General features: G+C 38.9%; 2 protein-coding genes across 3 annotated transcripts in view; one reads left to right on the top strand and one right to left on the bottom strand.

Moving 5' to 3' along the window:
• The window catches only part of LOC127182187 (zinc-alpha-2-glycoprotein-like), a 195,353-nt gene extending 188,241 nt beyond the window's left edge, over positions 1 to 7,112 (top strand). The window contains exon 6 of the mRNA XM_051137340.1: positions 7,084 to 7,112. Coding sequence (XP_050993297.1) covers positions 7,084 to 7,097 — 14 coding nt within the window. The 3' untranslated portion in view covers positions 7,098 to 7,112. The remainder of the gene's footprint in view (positions 1 to 7,083) is intronic.
• Positions 1 to 21,655, bottom strand: part of LOC127182184 (retinoic acid receptor beta) — a 239,412-nt gene that overhangs the window by 79,644 nt on the left and 138,113 nt on the right. Inside the window, exon 1 of one of the 2 annotated variants that reach the window (XM_051137333.1) lies at positions 21,053 to 21,637. The exons of the other annotated variant lie outside the window; for it this stretch is intronic. Within the exon in view, the coding sequence (XP_050993290.1) occupies positions 21,053 to 21,185 (133 nt within the window). The 5' untranslated portion in view covers positions 21,186 to 21,637. Of the gene's footprint in view, positions 1 to 21,052; positions 21,638 to 21,655 lie in introns of those variants that run through there. 2 annotated transcript variants of the gene reach the window in all.

The raw sequence follows: 21,655 nt of genomic DNA, 5'->3' as shown, positions 1-21,655 counted from the left end.
CCTAAACATGTCATTTTTGTTAAACCTTTATTAAATTGATGTGAAATTGTATAAGTTTCATGATTTTAATTAATTAGACATGCTCTTTGATTAATAGAATTTAATTTACCATTAAAAAGGAGTTGAGAAAAATTAAAATGGAAAAAACGGAATTTGGGAAAAAACAAAACAGATTTCATAGGGCCCTAATGTCTTTTGTCTTTCTGTCTTCACCTTGTCCTGTCTACATTTCATCAGATAAATCAGTTAAATAGTATTTAAAGTAGGCTTTGTGTACTTCTTTTTCACAAGGTAGACTCATAGGCTTCAAGTATCTTGAATCAACCACACTCAAGCAGTCCACATAGTCATTATCAATAGATCAGCCGGCAGCGCCAGTAGTCATGTACTGTACTTCACTACATGCAGATCTGCGGATCAGATTACAGCACTTCACCACGGTCAAATCAGTTATCTCATTCACTTGCTTCTATCCATCAGAAATTATATTTTCCCCCTGCATGTTTTTAACTCAAACCATCCCAATTCAAAATCCCTCAACAAATAAATTACGTAGGCCACACTGGGCTTCATCAAAGAGCAGCCCTGTTACAGTATGTGTGATTTCTGGCTGAGACTACGGCTGGGTGGTGTATAGCTGAAAATGGTATATTTGCTCTGAAATGGGTTTTCAGGCATTATTTGTTATTCATTATTTGTATCATTCAAAGTAGTACAGCATAAGGTTGCAACATTAGGCTGCACAAAAAAGGTCAGAATATGTTTTGAAAATGCTATAGAAACAAATACAAACAAGTTGATAAGTAATGATTTATACATTTATAAGCAACAAAATCATTGCAAATACACTGTAAATGTTTAATATATTGCCCAGCTGTAGCTGACGGCTATGTTTCTGAATTATTAAAGTTGGATTATAGGACAAAATAGACTGATTTCAATCTGTTGGATCTTGATGGAATCATAGTAGCACATGGCTGATAGCCACAAATCAAACAGCAGGCCTCTAAACAGCGCTCCGTCTCCATGATCCAAAGCAACAAGATTTGTTGGAATTGATTTTTTTAATGCACTTCTGAGCACATCAGTTTAGTAAACAACATTACTGAGGACAAACGACTGTCTTGTTTGAGAGAGTAACAGGATAAAGAGACTATGCTTATTGTCAGTGGACAAGATTGATTCCTTAAGCAAAGTGTTGTGTAGTTGTGTTTGTGTGTGCAGAATAACAAGGGTACACTGCTGAAGCCGAATTAGCCTCAGGCTTAAGATGGTTAATTTTCCAAGAGACCTTGACCACGTCTGTGTTTACATTTGATTCAGCAGTTTTAGGAGTATGAAGATATTTTAAATGCTCTTTATACTTGACAACCTGCAAAACAAAGAGATCTGTTTTCTTCTTTGGGAAACCAGATGCCTTTGGAGATGATACAAAGCCTTTTATAAGCCTTTGTTTAAATATTTTGAAACGGATATAAACTTTTCAACAGCTTTAAAGTTTAAGGGTGTCAGCTGTTGCCAAAAAGTGGTCCTGATCCTCCAAATGAACCTCCACAGCAGCAGACTTTTAGTCCATGCAGGACTATTGTGTACACCAGTCCACCAAACCCATGGCCCATACTGAGGTTAAGTTTTTTTTTTTTTTTTCTGCTCTTACAAAAAAGTTGTTTAAGTGTGGTACTAGTATATATATCTCCACTCAATGAGCAATAGCTGTACCGAAGCCAGTGAGGTGATAGATAACTTCGTACTTATTTGCAAGTATCTGCTATGTTAGCTATTTTAGCTATTTTAAAGAATCACTCCACTTCCAGAATTAAAATTTCCTGTTAATTTACTCACCGTCATGTGATCCAAGATATTCATGTCTTTTTCTCTTCAGTTGCAAAGAAATTAAGTTTTTTTTGAGGAAAGCATTCCAGGATTTTTCTCTATAGTGGACTTTAATAGTGCTCAATGGATTGAAGGTTAAAAATGCAGTTTCAATGCAGCTGAAAAGGATTTTGTAACGCCACGCAAGCAGAGGGGCCCTTACCCATGAACTGACTGTCGCTGCTCCCTCTGCTGCCTCGTTGGTTACTTCCTATTTGGTGGCCATAAAAGGAGGCCTACACCAAACAGGTGTGAAGTATTGTTTTGCCTAGCAGACTTTACCAAGCGTTTCTCCACTGTTGTTTATCTGGTTTATTATTGCTACGGTTCTTTTGTCATAGTTTAGTCTTTGTTTTCTGTCATAATTTTGCCCTGTTCCTTGCCATTGTTTTTCACTGTTTGATAGCCTTGTTTATTTGATACTTTGGATTGTTCTCCCTGGTTTTTGACTTTCTGCCTGCTTGAAGGATTACGCCATTGCTCTGTCTTCGTTGCCACTGTCTGTTTGGATATCGACCCTGCCTGTATTAACCACGATCTGTTCGAATAAAGCCTGCACTTGGATTTTACACGCTTCCTACGAGTCCTGCCTGTTACAGAATACTTTGCCTCCCAAAAATCCAGCGGCTTTTGGAACCACGATCGCAGGTATGAACCAGGCAACTTCTCGTCTCCTCTGCCTTCATCAAGATAACCGAGCAATAGAGGAGTATGTAGAGGATTTTTGTGGACTGTGTCATTTAGTCGATTTTAATGATATTGCTCTGAAGGACCTTTTCCGCTATGGGTTAGATGAACCCATTCGCTCAGGGTTACCTGGAGGTAAGATACACTGGACCCTTGAAACTTACATTGATTATGCACTTTGTCTGAGCGGCTCACCTCTTACCGTTGGGATGGCAGAGGAGGGACCCTGCAATCCCACAGTAGCCCCCACACCACAACCAGTTCATGTCACACCTGCCAAGCCAAAGCCTGCTCAAGTAATTTCTGGAATTATTCAAATAACGTCAGAGCTCTATCATGCCATTCCTGCCAAGCCAAAGTCTACTCAAGTCATGTCCACCACGCCAAAGCCAGTTCACGCCATGCCTGCCAAGTCAAAGTTTGCTCAAGTCACATCCACCAAGCCAAGGTCTGCTAACGTCACGTCTGCCAAGCCACAGCCTGTTCACGTCACATCTGCCGCTCCAGGGCCTGCTCACGCCATGCCTACCGCTCCAGGGCCTGCTCACGCCATGCCTGCCGCTCCAGGGCCTGTTCACACCATGCCTGTCCGTCCAGAGTCTGCACCTGTCATGGCCGCCCTCCTACAACCAGCTCACAAGATGGCTGCTATCTCCAAGCCAGTCCACAAGATGGCCGCCATCCCAGAGCCAGTCCACAAGATGGCCGCCATCCCAGAGCCAGTCCACAAGATGGCCGTCATCCCCAAGCCTGTTCACAAGACAGCTGCCCCGTCTGAGTCCCCGGCCAAGATGGCTGCCACGCCTAAGCCTCATCAAGTCAAAATCATCTCATCCAAATCTCATCTTGCCATGTCTGCTGCACCCAAAGCAAATCAAATGATACCTGATCCTCCTGTGTCAAGTCAAGTCAAGGCTACACTTTCTGTGCCAAGTCAAGATACAGCTGTTCTCCATGAGTAAAGCCAAGATACAGCTGTTGTTCTCCATGAGTCGAGCCAAGATACAGCTGTCTTCCCTGAGCCAAGCCAAGCCACAGTTGATCTTCATGAGCCAAGCCAAGTTACAGCAGGTCTTCATGAGCCAAGTCAAGTTGCTGCTGTTGTCCCTGAGCCAAGCCAAGCCACAGTTGATCTTCATGAGCCAAGCCAAGTTACAGCAGATGTTCATGAGCAAAGTCAAGTTGCTGCTGTTATTTACGAGCCAAGTCAAGCCACAGCTGACCTTCATGAGCCAAGTCAAGCCACAGCTGACCTTCATGAACCAAGTCAAGCCACAGCTGATCTCCTTGAGCCAAGTCAAGTCACAGCTGACCTTCACGAGCCAAGTCAAGTCACAGCTGGTCTTCATGAGCCAGGTCAAATCATAGCTGTTCTTCATGAGTCAAGTCAAGTCACGGCAGACCCCCCTGAGTTAAGTCAAGTCACAACAGACCTCCCTGAGTCAAGTCAGGCCACGGCAGACCTCCCTGAGTCAAGTCAAGTCACAACAGACCTCCCTGAGTCAAGTCAAGTCACGGCAAACCTCCCTGAGTCAAGTCAAGTCACGACAGACCTCCATGAATCAAGTCAAGCAACTGCTGTCCTACCAGAACCTCACCAGGTCCCCTCTGACCTTCTCAAGCCACCTCACGTATCAGCTGATCACGCAGAGGCCACGCTCCCAAGCCACGCAGAGCCCACGCTCCCAAGCCACAAGTCCATAGCATCCACACCCTCAAAGTCAACAGACACCCCACTATCTACTGTGCTGCCTGTAATGGCCGTTGCCATTTTCAGTGTGTGGGCTGCACACTATGCTCTAGAGGCCTCGTCTGTCCACGAGTCTGCTCCAGAGGCCTCGTCTGTCCACGAGTCTGCTCCAGAGGCCTCGTCTGTCCACGAGTCTGCTCCAGAGGCCAGTGCTTCACTGTCTACCACTGCTCCATGGCCCAGGTCCTCCAGTGCTTCACTGTCTGCCACTGCTCCATGGTCCAGGTCCTCCAGTGCTTCACTGTCTACCACTGCTCCATGGCCCAGGCCCACCTCCTCTACATGGACCTGGCCCTCCGTCCCACCCCCTGTTTTGCCTCTGTTCCCCCACCCTCAACCATGCGTTCCCACTCACGTCTCTATTCACGTCTACTACCGTTTTCCTTTCTTCCCTCGCTCTCGTTGATCGCTCGTTTTTATTGTACAACCGCGAGTGCAGCGTGTTTGTAGTGTGTTAGCCGGTTAGCTTGCCATTCACTTAATTTTTCTCTACGCCTTTTTCTACACAAGTTCATCAGACAACAGTGGTGAGTTGAAATCATTCTACATCTACGGTGAGTAATGGCTTCTTCTCCTTTCCTGGTAACCTGCATCACCTGTCATATGTATAGTTTATCAATCTCTGTCGGCAGCGAGGGATTCACATGTGATAAATGCAGGGAAATAGTTAGGCTGACAGAGAAGATTTCAGAACTAGAGACACGCATCCAAACTTTAATCGAGGATAGTAAGAATGTGAGGGCATTAGATATGGCTTTGGATGCGACTAGCTTAGGAAGTCCCGTACATTGTTCGGTTCCGGTAACTTCGCCTTTGCAGCAGGGCAACTGGGTGACTGTGAGACGGCATAGTCGCGGGTCAAAACACCGCTCTTCCGTTCCGATCAGAACATCAAACAGGTTCTCCCCACTCAGTGACGCACCCACTGAGAAACCTGATCAAAGTGCTCTAGTTATTGGCGATTCTATTGTACGGAACGTGAAAATAGAGACACCAGCCACCATAGTCCAATGTTTACCGGGAGCCAGAGCGCCTGACATCTTGGCAAATTTAAAAGTGCTGGCTAATGCTAAACGTAAATTCAGTAAGATCGTTATTCACGTCGGCACAAATGATGTTCGACTTCGCCAGTCGGAGATCACTAAAAATAATGTTAAAGAGGTGTGTGAACTTGCAAGTACGATGTCAGACACTGTAATTTGCTCTGGTCCCCTCCCTGCGTATCGTGGTGACGAGATACATAGCAGACTGTCGTCACTGAATGGCTGGATGTCTAAGTGGTGCCCGCAGAATAACATAGGTTTCATAGACAATTGGACAAGTTTTTGGGGCAGACCTGACCTGTTGAAAAGAGATGGTCTTCATCCCTCCAGGGGTGGTGCTGCTCTTCTCTCTAGTAATATGGCATATAGTCTTAGAGTTTGCACTTGACTAACTGGGGCCCAGGTCAGGAAGCAGACAGACTGGCTAATCCGACCGTCTGCTAGCCGCCTCACGTCACCAGAATCAGTTAATTCTCAGCACATAGAGACCCTTTCACCTAGATATCATGCTATAGAGACTGTGTCTGTTCCCGAGCTAGACAATACAAAAGACGTCCAAACCAATTTAAGAGTAACAATCTAATCAACGTTCAACAAATAAAAAACTTACATAATACAGAGAAACAAATGATAAAACTTGGCCTTTTGAATATCAGGTCCCTCTCGACAAAAGCGCTTTTTGTAAATGATATGATCATTGATCATAATCTAGATGTGCTATGTTTGACAGAAACCTGGCTAAAATCAGATGATTACATTATCTTAAACGAGTCTACTCCTCATGATTACTGTTATAAACATGAGCCACGTCTAAAAGGTAAAGGGGGAGGTGTTTCTACAATTTATAGCAATATTTTTAGTGTTTCACAGAGAGCGAATTTCAAGTATAACTCATTTGAAGTAATGGTGCTTCATATAACATTATCCAGAGAAACAATTGTTAATGATAAATCCCCTATGACGTTTGTACTTGCTACTGTATACAGGCCACCAGGGCACCATACAGATTTTCTTCAAGAATTTGCTGATTTTATATCTGAGCTGGTGTTAGCTACAGATAAGGTCTTAATAGTAGGTGACTTTAACATCCATGTTGATATTGAAAATGATGCGCTGGCAGCTGCATTTACAGACATTCTAAATTCTATTGGAGTTAGACAACAGGTGTCCGGTCCCACTCATTGTCGAAATCATACTTTAGACTTAATACTGTCACATGGAATTGATGTCAATGCCGTTGAGATTCTGCAGCAAAGTGATGATATCTCTGATCATTATCTAGTCTCGTGTATTCTCCAGATGACTAAAACTGTAAATTCAACTCCTTATTACAAGTATGGTAGAACCATCACTTCTACTACAAAAGATTGCTTTCTAAGTAATCTTCCTGACTTATCTGAATTCCTCAGCATGTCCAATAGCTCAGAAAAACTTGACGATGTAACAGAAACTATTGACTCTCTCTTTTCCAGGACTCTAGATACGGTCGCTCCTCTGCGCCTAAGGAAGATTAAGGAAAATAGTCCGACCCCGTGGTATAACGAGCACACTCGCGCCCTAAAGAGAGCAGCCCGGAAAATGGAGCGCAGCTGGAGGAAAACAAAATTAGAGGTTTTTCGTACTGCTTGGCGGGAATGTACCCTATCGTACAGAAAAGCGTTAAAATCGGCCAGATCTGACTACTTTTCGACTCTTTTAGAAGAAAACAAACATAACCCTAGGTATTTATTCAATACAGTGGCTAAGTTAACAAAAAATAAAGAACCAACAGGCACTGACTATGCCCATCAGCATAGCAGTAATGACTTTATGAACTACTTTACTTCTAAGATCGATACAATTAGAGACAAAATTGTCACTATGCAGCCGTCAATTACAGTGTCGCATCAGATAGTGCGCTATAGATCTCCTGGGGAACAATTCAACTCATTCTCTACTATAGGTCAGGAAGAATTGTATAAACTTGTTAAATCATCTAAACCAACAACTTGTATGCTAGACCCTATTCCATCTAGGCTACTAAAAGAGATGCTTCCAGATCTCATAGATCCTCTGCTAAATATTATTAATTCATCACTGTCATTAGGATATGTCCCCAAAACCTTCAAACTGGCTGCTATTAAGCCTCTAATTAAAAAACCACAACTTGACCCCAACGAATTAACTAATTACAGACCTATCTCGAATCTCCCATTTCTGTCAAAGATATTAGAAAAGGTTGTATCCTCACAGTTATCTTCCTTCCTACAGAAATATGATATCTGTGAGGATTTTCAGTCAGGTTTTAGACCGTACCATAGTACTGAGACTGCTCTTATTAGAGTTACAAATGATCTACTCTTATCATCCGATCGTGGTTGTATCTCTCTGTTAGTGCTACTGGATCTTAGTGCTGCGTTTGATACTGTTGACCACAACATTCTCTTGAATAGACTTGAGAATTATGTTGGCATTAGTGGTAGTGCATTGGCATGGTTCAAATCGTATCTATCTGACCGCCATCAATTCGTGGCAGTAAATGATGAGGTATCATATCGATCTCAAGTGCAGTATGGAGTACCACAAGGCTCAGTACTAGGGCCGTTACTCTTTACGCTTTACATGTTACCCTTGGGTGATATCATCAGGAAATATGGTGTTAGCTTTCACTGCTATGCTGATGATACCCAGCTCTATATTTCTTCGCGGCCTGGCGAAACGTACCAATTTGAAAAACTAATGGATTGTGTAGTTGAGTTAAAAAATTGGATGACAAGTAATTTCTTACTGCTAAATTCTGAAAAAACAGAGGTGTTAGTTATTGGGCCTAAAACCTCAGCGTGTAATAACCTAAAACACTGTCTAATACTTGATGGCTGTTCTGTCAATTCTTCGTCATCAGTTAGGAACCTAGGTGTGCTGTTTGATGGTAATCTTTCCTTTGAAAACCACATCTCTAGTATTTGCAAAACTGCATTTTTCCATCTCAAAAATATATCTAAACTACGACCTATGCTATCAATGTCAAATGCTGAAACATTAATTCATGCGTTTATGACCTCACGGTTAGATTATTGTAATGCTTTATTGGGTGGTTGTTCTGCTCGCTTAATAAACAAACTCCAGCTGGTCCAAAATGCAGCAGCTAGAGTTCTTACTAGAACCAAAAAGTATGATCATATTAGCCCGGTTCTGTCTACACTGCACTGGCTCCCTATTAAACATCGTATAGATTTTAAAATCTTGCTAATTACTTATAAAGCCCTGAATGGTTTAGCTCCCCAGTACCTGAGTGAGCTCTTATCGCATTATAGTCCCTCACGTCCGCTGCGTTCTCAAAACTCTGGCAATTTGATAATACCGAGAATATCAAAATCATATAAAGATTTCAAGTATAACTCATTTTATAACTCATTTGAAGTATCAAAAAGATCTTTTTCTTATTTAGCGCCCAAACTCTGGAACAATCTACCCTACAATGTTCGGGACGCAGACACACTCTGTCAGTTTAAATCTAGATTAAAGACCCATCTCTTTAACCTTGCTTACACATAACAAATCCACATTCTTATAATTCAAATCCGTTAAAGGATTGTTAGGCTGCACTAATTAGGTCAACCGGAACCGGGAACACTTCCCATAACACCCGATGTACTCGGTGCATCGTCAGAAGAATGGCATCTACGCTAATATTAGTCTGTTTCTCTCTTATTCCGAGGTCACATTAACCACCAGATCCAGTCCGTATCCAGATCAGATGGTCACTGCAGTCCCCCGGATCCAGTCCGAACCCAGCCCAGACGGTGGATCAGCACCTAGAGACGACCTCTACAGCCCTGAATGTCAGCGGAGTCCACATCAACTAGATGAGCCCCAGAGACGGATCCACATTAAAGACCACATCACCTAGACGGCTGTCGGCACAAGACCACGGGAACTTTGGCCAGAGGAGAACTGGCCCCCGACTGAGCCTGGTTTCTCCCAAGGTTTTTTTCTCCATTTGTCACCGATGGAGTTTTGGTTCCTTGCCGCTGTCGCCTCTGGCTTGCTTAGTTGGGGACACTTTCTCTTAACACAATATTGCATTTTATTTTATTGTTTTTGATTAACTACCTTTACCTATAATGTGAGTGTTTAATGTACATGAGAAAAGCTCCAGAAGATACTATGGAGCATAACAACTACGTTTGCATGTCTGTATGTATACTCATGGAAGATAAAAACATTGGAATAATAAAAACACTGACAATGACAATGCCTTGTATGAGTCAAGGAGTTTTGATTCACAAAATCCATTATTCTCCATTATTACATAAAACTCAATAAATAGTAATATTTTTTTTTTATAAATGGACCAGACAACCCAATCAGGAAACCAGCAACACATTTCCAGATGTTTCACCCTCACAGAACAAAACTAAATTTCTATTATTTATGATCAATATATTCCCTTGTGCAAAGAAATTTTTCTTTAAATATGAATGATTAATATATTAAATAATTTAACAGCAAATATACATAATATACTGTTAATATATTGCAATATTTTGCACACCTGCACGTACTGAAGTATTTAGCAAAAAGACTATCACTGTGCTGAAGAGCATGCATCCTTTACTTTTTAATTAAAGCTATTTGTAGTTTTAATATTGTTGGTCAATCGTCAACCACAGGCTCTACTCTTCGGCACAACGGTAACCCCAAAAATCAGACATACCAGAAACCCTTTTAAATTCCAAAATAATAGAACTAATAATAACGGAACACTAACAGATCTCCCCCTATATTAATACTGAGCAAAAACACATGAAATAACATTTAATTCTAACATTGTATCTCCTTTAACACACAATGCACAATAAAGGCTACCCTTACAAAACAAAAACACATGGATATAGTTTTATAAAACTTTGTGAATATTACATATAATGCTATTTTTGTGTTCATTTCTTGATATTTTGATATGTATCAATATATAGCCATACATGCATATATTGCAGTATACTGAAAAATATGAGGAAATTTATTATGTAATAAATCACATTATATTTTACAGTACATTTCCATATATTTTTGTTTCGCAAGGGCACAGCTCTAAGTCCACATGAACAGGATAGATAAATCTGGCTACAGTCTCTGTTTAAACACACATTGATGTGTACAGCTGAAGTCTCTCTGCGAGTGCTTGATCTGGTCGTTTGGACAGATGAACGACTCTTATTGATCTCATATCTCACCTCCCCAGTGACGCTCCTGTGAGGGAAGCCTGATTAAATTAATGAGGGCAGCCTGACATTTGTTTTCATTTGAGTCAAGACTATTAGTGCCGCAGCTTGCGGTAGAAAACAATGCTTTCCATCTGGAGAAGAGAGTCACTGGTACTATCCATGTCAGTGTTCGCAGTCTGTTTTAATTGTCGAAGACCACCATGAAAACTGAAGAGTCATCTACTTAACATGTGGGGTAAAGGTGCACATCTATTCATCTTATGTGCAAAACTTCACATAGAAAGGCCTCATCCAATGCTCAAACCAGGGACCTTCCTGCTGTGAGACGACAGCGCTACCCACTGAGCCACCGTGCCGCCTTACGGCAGCACATTTATAACGAAATCATAATTGTAACACTGTAGGCAAACAACCATTCTTCCATTATAACTCTGGGTTATTACACCAGAGAGAAGAAGAAAGATGACATCTGCAGAATATAAATAATCATTCTTACATTTCACTCATTACTGTTTATTTGAAACGCAATGCAGAGACGAGCGGTTCGGGCCACCTGCGGACACATGAGGCACATAAAGGCATTTCCATTTACTCTTTCTTGTGGCAGGCTGCATTCACCACATGAGGTGCATAGGAACCTCTCTCCATTTTCTGGGCGATTAAATCTCATCGAAGTGGCCGGGCGACTTCCCGCATGCTAACATACACAGAGCAGCCAATAGATGAGTAAAGGACAATGACATACAGGCCAGAAAGAGGGCAGCAGAAACGGTGAGCTGTGCTGTTAAAGAGAAAGTCTCATGGCTTGTCTCACTGAACTCTTACCCTCTGGCTGAACCCACCGCAGGGTCAAACAGGAAACTCTCACACCCATTCCAGACTATTCACTCAATGGGGGGAAAACAAACTGAAAACAGCACTGCTGATGCACACAGTCAACCCAGAGACAGGTTTGACTGGTCGACTGCCATGGAAAGAGAGAGAGAATGGGAATGAGAATAACAATTCTGAAGGAATACGCACAGGAAACTATTGTAATTTCAACCAATCAGTTCTAAAGGGATTTGCAAATGAAACCAAAAGGGGATTACAGCATAATACAAAACTAAAACTTTCAACAAATTCAGTTCAATCTTGAACGGATTTCTGGTACAATTCCCATAAAAATAGGATAAAATAGGATAAAACACTTCTGCAGGACATCAAAAAGAATTTTTAAAAAACTTAAAACTACAATAGTTAAAGCAAGTTATTATCTTAATACTATACTATTACTATTGTACTAGTATACTACTATTAGAATTGTACTAGTAATATAACACCATAATTTTTTTTTTTTTATGAACTTCTAATAAGAAATGAAGTGTTTAATAGATCATTTTTATTTTTATACTTTTATTAAGTTATTTTATTTTCAAGAAATTAGGTCAGAAATTAGGGACGGCTCAGGGTAAAAATGGCTCTAAAAGTATTACGTGTACGTAGTGAAAAATTACAGCTTGCCAATAAACTTTCATTCCACATTAATCTGAAGAAAATTTATTAAAAATAAAAGATAAACAATTAGCACCACAAGTGTCCCTGAATAGAATGATCACAGTGTTTCTTAGTACATTCGGACGGTAATTGTTTCTTATGGGGACGTAAGTGATTTTCACCATTTACAGGAGGTAGTTGGTAATTGCCGTCCGAATCCAGGATGTGGGTGTTCAGTGTTGGGGAAAGTTACTTTTAAAAGTAATGCATTACAATTTTGCCTTACTCCCTGAAAAAGTAACTAATTACATTATTTAGTTACTTTTTATGGAAAGTAATGTGTTATGTTACTTTTGCGTTACTTTTTAAATCTGGGTAGGGCTTGCCTCTTTGTTTTTAATATAAAACAATTCTAATGTAAAAGCCCTTTTACGCCAAAAGTGAAATGAATTCACCTCAGGCTGAAAGAAAAGTACATTTTTGCAGGAGATCACTCTTCAGCTATAAAAAAAATGAAGCACAAATGTTAGTTTATATAAAGTAACCGTTGCTTATTAGTATGGTTGAATTGCATCATCGAAGGTCACCAGCAAAGACACTGGTTAATAAAATGGGATTAAATACATAAAAGATATTTGTTTTATTTAACATATTTAATTATTGCAGGGTTGTGTCATATTCTGAGTTTGCATTTCACTGTATTTATTTTTTTTGAGGAATACTGAGTCTGTTTTTTGTGAGTGAGATCAATTAATGCATGTTCACATTTAGTCTAGATACAGTAAGATCACTTGTACTCCCAATTTCCCGACAGGAGACTTGTCAATCAATAAATGGGGAAAAAAGTAACTGGCGTTACTTATTTGAAAAAGTAACTCAGATATTTTCTTAGAAATTCAAAAGTAACGTGTTACTTTACTAGTTACTTGAAAAAAGTAATATTATTACGTAACTCGCGTTTTTCTCTCACCACCCTGGCCGAATTACCTACTGTTTTTTGACGAACAGAAAGGTTGTGTGGTAATTTAATTGTCGTCCGAATCCACATCTCTGAATTTACGAGAAGAAATCAATTCAAAATGCAATGTTTAATACCTTTTTGACTACTGCCAAACACTGTACGGTAACTGTTGTACATTGCTGTAATTTGAATGCATATTTATTTCTGAAATGCTAGAAAGAACAATACTTTGTAACTGCTCCACCACAGCGAGAGAGCAGAAAAGCACGTAAACATTCAAAACAGGTCTTTATTATGGCAGCAGCAGGTATGCAATGCAATTGTAAAATGTGTATTATAAACAGACATATACATAATTACGCATATATATATACAACTATAGCGTGTCTATTTTCCTGTTTTTAAAGAGGAGATTTAAATAATAAAATAGGATTATATGTTATAAAATATGATTGGAATAATAAGGAATAAGTATTTTTAATACATTTTACACAATAATAACAATAAATTTGTCAATAAAATTCATTTTATTTATAGCAGACAATCATGCGACTGGCCACGTGAGCAGCCCATTCCTGGGTTCGTAGGATCACAGAACTTGCTTCTCCACTGTGAATAAATCGCCATCCGAATCCGTGAGTTTTATCACTGGGGTGACATGTAAATTTATTTTTACAGACTTCCATATGAGAAACAATTACCGTCCAAACAGGGCTTTTGTCTGCTTGGTGTGTGTCTCTTAAAATGTGCCTCTTTTGTTCTGTATGCCATACAAACAAAACCAAATGTTTCCATAGTGGTAACATAGCACACATAAACCACAAAAAAACAAAGACAAATGGAAAGAGAGAGAGCGGGAGAGAGAGAGAGAGAGGGATGAAGAGAGGAGCGACAGGCATTTCCTGTTTGTTCCTGAGAGAATGTTCCTAAAAGTCTGGAGTCTCTGAGGGCAAACAGTTATGTGATCATAGCTTAAACAATGTAGCTCGGCCGCCAAATATATTTAGTGGTGTTTGTTCAACATTTGAACTAACTGAAAATAAAATAACAGGTGTGCGTTATCAGGTGTCTAATGAATGTGTGCTGTTACTTTTCTAAGCGATCAGACTTTGTACATGGTGAACAATGTACCTTCTTCACACATGGAAGGTCTAAGTATTTTGTTTTGCATGTGCAAACAAAAATGTAGTTTTTGTTTACAGTCATGCACATATTTAAGCAGAATTTTAGTACAGAATGACCCACAGCACCCCACAAAACCACATAAACCCAAACACATGCACATGCCCACTTGATCAAATAACATCCGGTGGCCCAAGAGAAACAGTCTCATGCAGCATACACAAAGGTGGACTATAAAGAAAGAATGAAATGGTCTCTTCTTCACTCCAACTGATGCGTCTTCACCATTTAATGTTTCAACTCAAACAAACAACAGTTTATAGAACGCAAGTGCTAAGCATCTAGCTGTAACATTTTAACACTGCATCGTTTCACTCTGTACAAGTTTGGCTCCACAATGCAGGATTAAAGGAAAACTCCACTTTCAGAACAACAATTTACAAACAATTTACTCACCCTCTTGTCATCCAAGATATTCATGTCTTTCTGTCTTCAGTCATAAAGAAATTATGGTTTTTGAGGAAAGCATTTCAGGATTTTTCTCCATATAATGGACTTCATTGGTGCCCCGATTGTGAACTTCCAAAATGCAGTTTAAATGCGGCTTCAAAGGGCTCTAAACCAGGGGTCTCCAAACTTTTTTTCTCCACGGACCAGTTATGGTTGGAAAATATTCTTGCGGACCAGGAGGGGGAGGGGGGTTCTATTTTTAGACAGTTATACAGTGTTATCGGCATATGTTGAAGTAGATTCGTCTCTTGTCATCTCTGAGAGAATATATGCCGTTAATGCAGCATTAGAAAACTTCGTCAGTTGTTTTACTTTCACTTTCTGTATAGTGAATTGACTGAAGTTAAGACGTTCACCGCCATAACTAATGCGCAAAGTTTTCACGTTTCTTGTGTGATATCCATTGACTGGCCTTCATGGTTTAAAACAGAAATATTTCCAATATTGTGACGTAACTGCAAAAGTCCCATGGGTATGTATCTTAAATGCGGGGAGATATGAAAGTCGGAGAAAATCAACTCGGTATTCCGCACTGTCTAAAACACGTCTCTATGTTTGTGCATGCTTTGGGTGTGTGCAAGAACAGAGCGTAAGTAACGAATTGAGTTCTGTTTCATTTCTTCTTCTTGTGGTCTTAAATAACGGTGGGGTCTGGACCTGGTTCGTACTATCACCGATCAACTGCAATCCGTTTAAGATCTAATAGATTATATGACAGATCAGAGAATGCTTTTATTTACTAATTTAACATGAAATCATCAAATTGTTACTCCACATCAATTGCATACAACAAAAGTACAGAATAATTAGAACAATCATTTATGGACAATAAATAACAGAGCATCATATCTATACAAATTTTCCCCAGAACGTTCTCGCGACCCGGTAGAAATTCTTCCACGACCCGGTAGTGGGTGGCGACCCGGTGGTTGGAGACCTCTGCTCTAAACGTGCTACACAAGCTTTTTTGCTTAAAAAGTATACAATTTTTTATTTTACGAAAAAATGACAGATTGTTTCGCTAGATTCTTCCTCAGCTGGGATCCTTTAGAGCCCTTTGAAGCTGCATTTAAACTACATTTAGGAAAAGTTAAAAATCGGTGCACCAATGAAGTCCAAAATCTTGAAATGTTTTCCTCAAAAACCATAATTTCTTCACAACTGAAGACAGAAAGACATCTTGGATGACAAGGGGGTGAGTAAATTATTTGTAAATTGCTGTTCTGGAAGTGGACTTCTCCTTTAACACTGCAAAAGTAGTGCTGTCTCTGCTCTGCAGCAGGGCTTCATAACCCCCAGTAAAAAGTAGTGCTAACCCCAATTCTAAAAGTGTGAAACATTCCTCTACCTGGAGTTAAAGTGGGGTTAGGAATGACAATAACCTTAGGCGCAATGTGAAAAGCCCTTATGTTTAGTGTTGAAAGTAAACATGAAACATGTGAGTGCACTTGTGAAAAAGAAGTACACTTTACCCTACTTTTAAAAAGAGCGCTTATTTCAGGAAGAATATACTTAAAAAAAAAAAAGTAAATAAATAAATAATAATAATATATATATATATATATATATATATATATATATATACACACACACACACACACACATTACATCTATATACATATATACATTTGGACACTACTGCATGCTATTTACAATTAAATGAACAAGTTTTGTAGTTTAAATTTATTTTAAATGCAATTAGTTGAACTTTAAAGAGCTTCTTAAAAAAAAAAAATTGTAAAACAATGCACAGTGCTGGCAATTCTACACTGAAATTCCCTGAAACTTCTTTAACTGTCCCTTTCCTCGGAAATATCAGATCAGATCAGGGAACAGCTTTAAGGATGTTACGAACTCTCTGCTATTCTTCTAATGACTCTGACCCAGAACTGCACTGTCTGATGCATTCTCCATCCACTCACTCCATCCTTAAACTAACAGGTGCAGAACCTTTCAAAGACCCTATAAAGTAAACTATGACACTAAGATGGATTCTGCTGAAAAGCAGAACATAAAACAAAATGAGTAAGACAGTGAGGAAAAAAAATTATGAATGATGCAAACAGAGAGATTTGGAAGGTTTAATTTTTAATCCTATAAAAGCTGTGTGCTGAAACAATGTGCTGCCAGGCTGCGTAGAGTAGAGAAATGTGATCCTGAATTAATTTAATTAAGACACGTCAAAATGGTTACACTCTGCAGAATTATTCTGCAAATAGGTAGTTGACATTTTCCTAACTCTTGTACATGAATATTTGTATTTAAAAAAATTATTTACACCACAGGGTGAACTGCCTAAAAGCTAAAATGTGATGGGAAAATGAGAAATAATTTTAATGTTGACTTGCATTTCAAAATAAACACTTTTTTTTCCGTACACACACTTTCATTTTAATAAATTAAACTTACATTTCATTGGTTAAAAATAATTAAAGTTTCAGCCATCCTCAGATGCTAAGGATGGCTAAAACATTACTTGTATCTTGAGTGTTGCACCTTTCTTCAAGCAAGATGGATCTTTGAATTTTGGTTGCACCTCCTCTACAGTTAAAAAAATATCCAGTACCGCGTCATGTTTGTAGCACAAACGGTGAGTTATATACCTATGTTTTATTACTCTAAAGGAGTTTGGGGTTTGTTCAAATCACTAACCCTGAGTATGAGCAATCATAACAGCAAGGCTCTCCCTTACCAACCATCATCTATATATTACATGCAGCTTCATCCCATTTCAAAGTTGTTTTAGAGCTTTTTTATTCCCGCCGTACAGGCGTCACATCACAGACACGCAAAATTAGCTTGCCGTGCACACTGTGCCAATAGCCTTTCAAGTCTGCCTGTGAAGCGCTAAAGAGAGAGAAAGACAGAGAGAGAGCAAGCAGTGGTCGTAATTAGCACATATCACACCAGCGTAATGGAGGGAGGTGTATAAATATCTTGCTCTAATCTCTCCAAATGCCTCTTATGATGTTTTCACATGCTGAGGCTAAAGGGTTCAAACATAGCTAGGAGCTCTGATGACAGACTATTGGTCTGGGAATACTGTCGTTTTGAGCCCAGCATAAATTTGTTGTGTTGAACGCTTAAATTATATTGGATAGGTTTCCCAAATCCCTCAGATCTGGCTGACTTGAACAAAGAGAAGGATTTGGACTAGGTTACGGTAAATAAATTGACAGCTGTGAAGTCCACCGCTCAAAAGTCACTATAAGAAACACCCCAGAACTGTCCCACACAGCAATAATTCTATTACTTTTGTCATTTGCTATATGTTATTGCTTCATTTATTTTCTCATTTGCTATATGTTATTTCACAACAGTAACAAGTAACGAGTAACAAGTGGTCTCTAAGTGTACAGTGACTAAAGCCTGGAATACATTACACTAAAATATGAATAGATTTTTTAAAACACTATCATACACTTACCAAATTGGTAAAGGAAAACCTGCCATCATAAACTACATGATTGAGGATCATAAACTGCCAGACTTTCAAGTTGTTCCAATCACAACAACCTCACACAGAAACGTCCACTTTGTACTGTATATAGGATGCTGTATTTTCTGTCTAGTTGCACATGCACAGACTGTGACAAAACGTGTTGCTATCACAGCAATATGCAAACAATGCAACAGAAAAAACAAATATTGTAGAAAATACCCCCGAATTGCCCAGTAATTCTAAGAGGGTGGGGAAAAATATTCAACACATTCTTTATTAAGTGAGAAAAGTGGAAAGCAAGATGCAGTTACAAATGTGCTAAACACATTGTAACATTAAATTGCAATTACAGGTTTTACATAACTCACAATACTAATCAACAACAAAGTAAAATTTAATCTGCAATTTTCCTAGAGAAAAATGCACAAATGGATCATGCAATTGTTTTAAAAAAATTGTTTTATGTAATTTCAGGTAAAAAAAAAAATTTTTTTTTTCTGTACATTAAATCTGTACTCAGAAATTCATATCAGTTTATGATACTGCTAGTAACAGCTTAGACATGAACACTTGTTAACTAGTTAATAACTAATTAACTAATAGCCCTGGTTTACATGCCAGGGATGTCTTCCACTGTGAGGGTACCACTTTACAAATTAACTTAAAAAAATAAAAATAAAAGTGTTATATATAAACATGGTATATAAACATTAATATTGATATTATTGCTGTATTTTACAGTAATACACAAATAAAATAAGAATTCAATCAAAATAAATTTGCTTCCATACTTTGAACTGTTTTTTAATTAGTATTATTACTAAACACAGCCAACAAGAATCTTCACTAGATCTTTGTGCAGTTGACTCTCAAAGATTTTTTTCCTGAATATCATGCAGATAGAGAACACTGTTATATTCTATTTCTCATGACTGCAAAATATGATCAGAGAGGGCAGCTGTTTTTAGCAAACTCATATTTTCCATGTCCGTAATGAATTCCATAAAGGTTTTCATTATCCAAAATAAATTAAAATAACTGACCCCGTTGAAATTAGAATACAATTTAAAATAAATGTTATTTAATTTAAACATACATTTAAGATACTACTAATAATAACATTACCAAAAAATAAAGGGGGGGGGGGGGGGGTATGGGGCTGGTAAACTCAACCATATTATCTTTGCACCAATTCATACTCGTTCTCAATTCACTGCACCACAGATGAACGCAAGCTGTTTTATCAGAGCAATTTACCAATACACGCTAATGATGATCATTTTCTAATTCACTGAGATGCGAATAAACACATTTAGGTTGTGTGATTACTAAAGAATCTGTTGGCCTATAGAAAAAAAAATTAATTACTTGTAGCTGCTGAACCAAAACACAATACATAAGACATAATGATGTGTGAAAATTATGCCAATTTCCATCTCCTGTAGAGTACAGATTTTATTAAGCTGCATTCTAACACTAGGCGATATCAAACAGGTCTGGGGAAAGTTTATGATAGAGCTCAGGAAGACTATATAATGCGAGACAAACAGTAAATCAAATGTTATTCAGTCACACTGAGTGAATGGATTGTGGTAATCGCTCCAGTACAGCATGAACACAGGCATCGTAGGGAGCTTGAGTGGGCTGTTGACACCGTCAGACGGCTGCCGTCCGATAAGGGCCACTTTGCTTTGATTTGTGTCCACTGAGCAAATATGAGCGGGGAAATGACAGTGAGTGTGCACTCAGTGCTATCTTCATGAGGGTCATTAGGACGTAAAAATAAATAATGCTTTTGACGGTAAAGGACCAAACAGACATTTGGATGACTTGGAGGAGGATGTGCTTTCACAATAAATGAACGCTCAAGCAAGCTGAGATTTAAAAAAGTTACAAAAAAAAAAAAAGTGTTTAAAAAGTCAGTTTTTAGGCGTCTTTTGTGTATATCTGTGAGTGTGTGTGCGGGTTGGGGCCAGTGGGTGTCAAAGTCATGGATGTTTACAGAGCACATTCCTAAAGCTGCTGCACCGACCATAAATCACAGAGGGGAAACAGGTTCCACACCGTGCAGATATGTAGTGTTCGGAACTCGGACTTGTTACAGAACCCAAACTTAGAGAAAGGGAGAAGCTTGTTTAATTTAATAACATTCTGCTATAAATAATATCTAATGTTTAATTCTTCATTAGCCCATTACTGATTAGACATTAACTGATCATTGGTAACACTTTACTAAATAGCGTCCATGCTAAAAACATTACTAGTAATTACTATAGTAAAAACAATAACATGTAATTACAAGCAGCTCCATAACAAACTACTCCATTTACAGTAACGTAAAAAATGACCTCAAAAAGTACTGTGGCAGCATAACTGCAAACCATGGTGCTTTTATAAATACTATACTTTTGAATGATGACTCATATAATTTAAATTTACCTACATTTAAAATAAATAAATAACGAAAAACAAAACATAAATACAGTAATACTGTAGTACTATAGTCAGAGTTAACTATAATAATAATGTTTCCTGTTCTTGGTAATGTACAGTGTAATTTATCATTGTATCATAATTTGTATTATTGTAAACAATTTCTCAGGTGTGTGTGTGTATAGGGCAAAAAGTACCATAATATTATCATGGTACACTGATGGTATCAGATGGCAATATCATGATAGGCTACTTATATACTTATGGATATATAAGTTATTGAATGATCCATATGACATGTCCAAAACATTGCATTACCATGGTAAGTGATCAACAAAACATAGTATTACTGTGGTATGGGTGATTGTATCAGATAGTAATACCATGGTACTCTTGCACCACTGAACTACACTAGTACACGGGATTACCGTGGCACTTTTTGGTACTGTTAATTAATATGAATCCTTTATTAAAATGAATAATTGCAAATGGGAAATAAATGAATTATGCGCCATGCATATAAAAAAATGTATAAAAGTATAGACCTACAGTGTTTGGTGCGTCGGTGCTGCCAGCTGAAGCACGCTTTGAGCGCTTTCTCCTGTAACATACATGACGAGGAACTGGACGAGTAAAACTCCAGCATGTGTCCCGACAACACATCCATACAGTCAAACATCATGCACTTTATTTCACTGAAGAATAAAAGAATAAAATATCAAGCTGGTTGTCCTTCATTTGTTCACAGAAACTCTCACTGTGGTTTGGCAGGCGCGAATCTCCCCTCTGTTTCCACACAGTCACCAGACATCATACGATCCATCCCGATAATCACTGGCGGTTTTCCTGCTTTTTGCAGAGCAAAAATGATCGCTAAACGGATACAAATACGGTTCCGCTCGGTGTTGTGTCCCGTTCCGGTTAGCGACAGCGGTTCTCTATAATGAGGGATGATTTTATAAATACATCGCGTTTAAACGCGCAATGACGGATTTCGGCTCCTGCCTGCGTGCAGCTCATTTCCTACTAGTTCATTCCGACACAATGAAAGATTGAGTTGCCTAATATATGCGAGTGAACTTTCTGTGAACCCTTCCGAGGCTGCTAACCTTCAAATGACCCACACCAGTGTGACATCACCAGCATTCACAC

This window comes from Labeo rohita, chromosome 19 (genome assembly GCF_022985175.1).
Source record: "Labeo rohita strain BAU-BD-2019 chromosome 19, IGBB_LRoh.1.0, whole genome shotgun sequence".
Lineage (NCBI taxonomy): Eukaryota > Metazoa > Chordata > Actinopteri > Cypriniformes > Cyprinidae > Labeo > Labeo rohita.
Note: the sequence above shows the minus strand (reverse complement) of the source record. Positions and strands in the feature narration are given on the sequence as shown.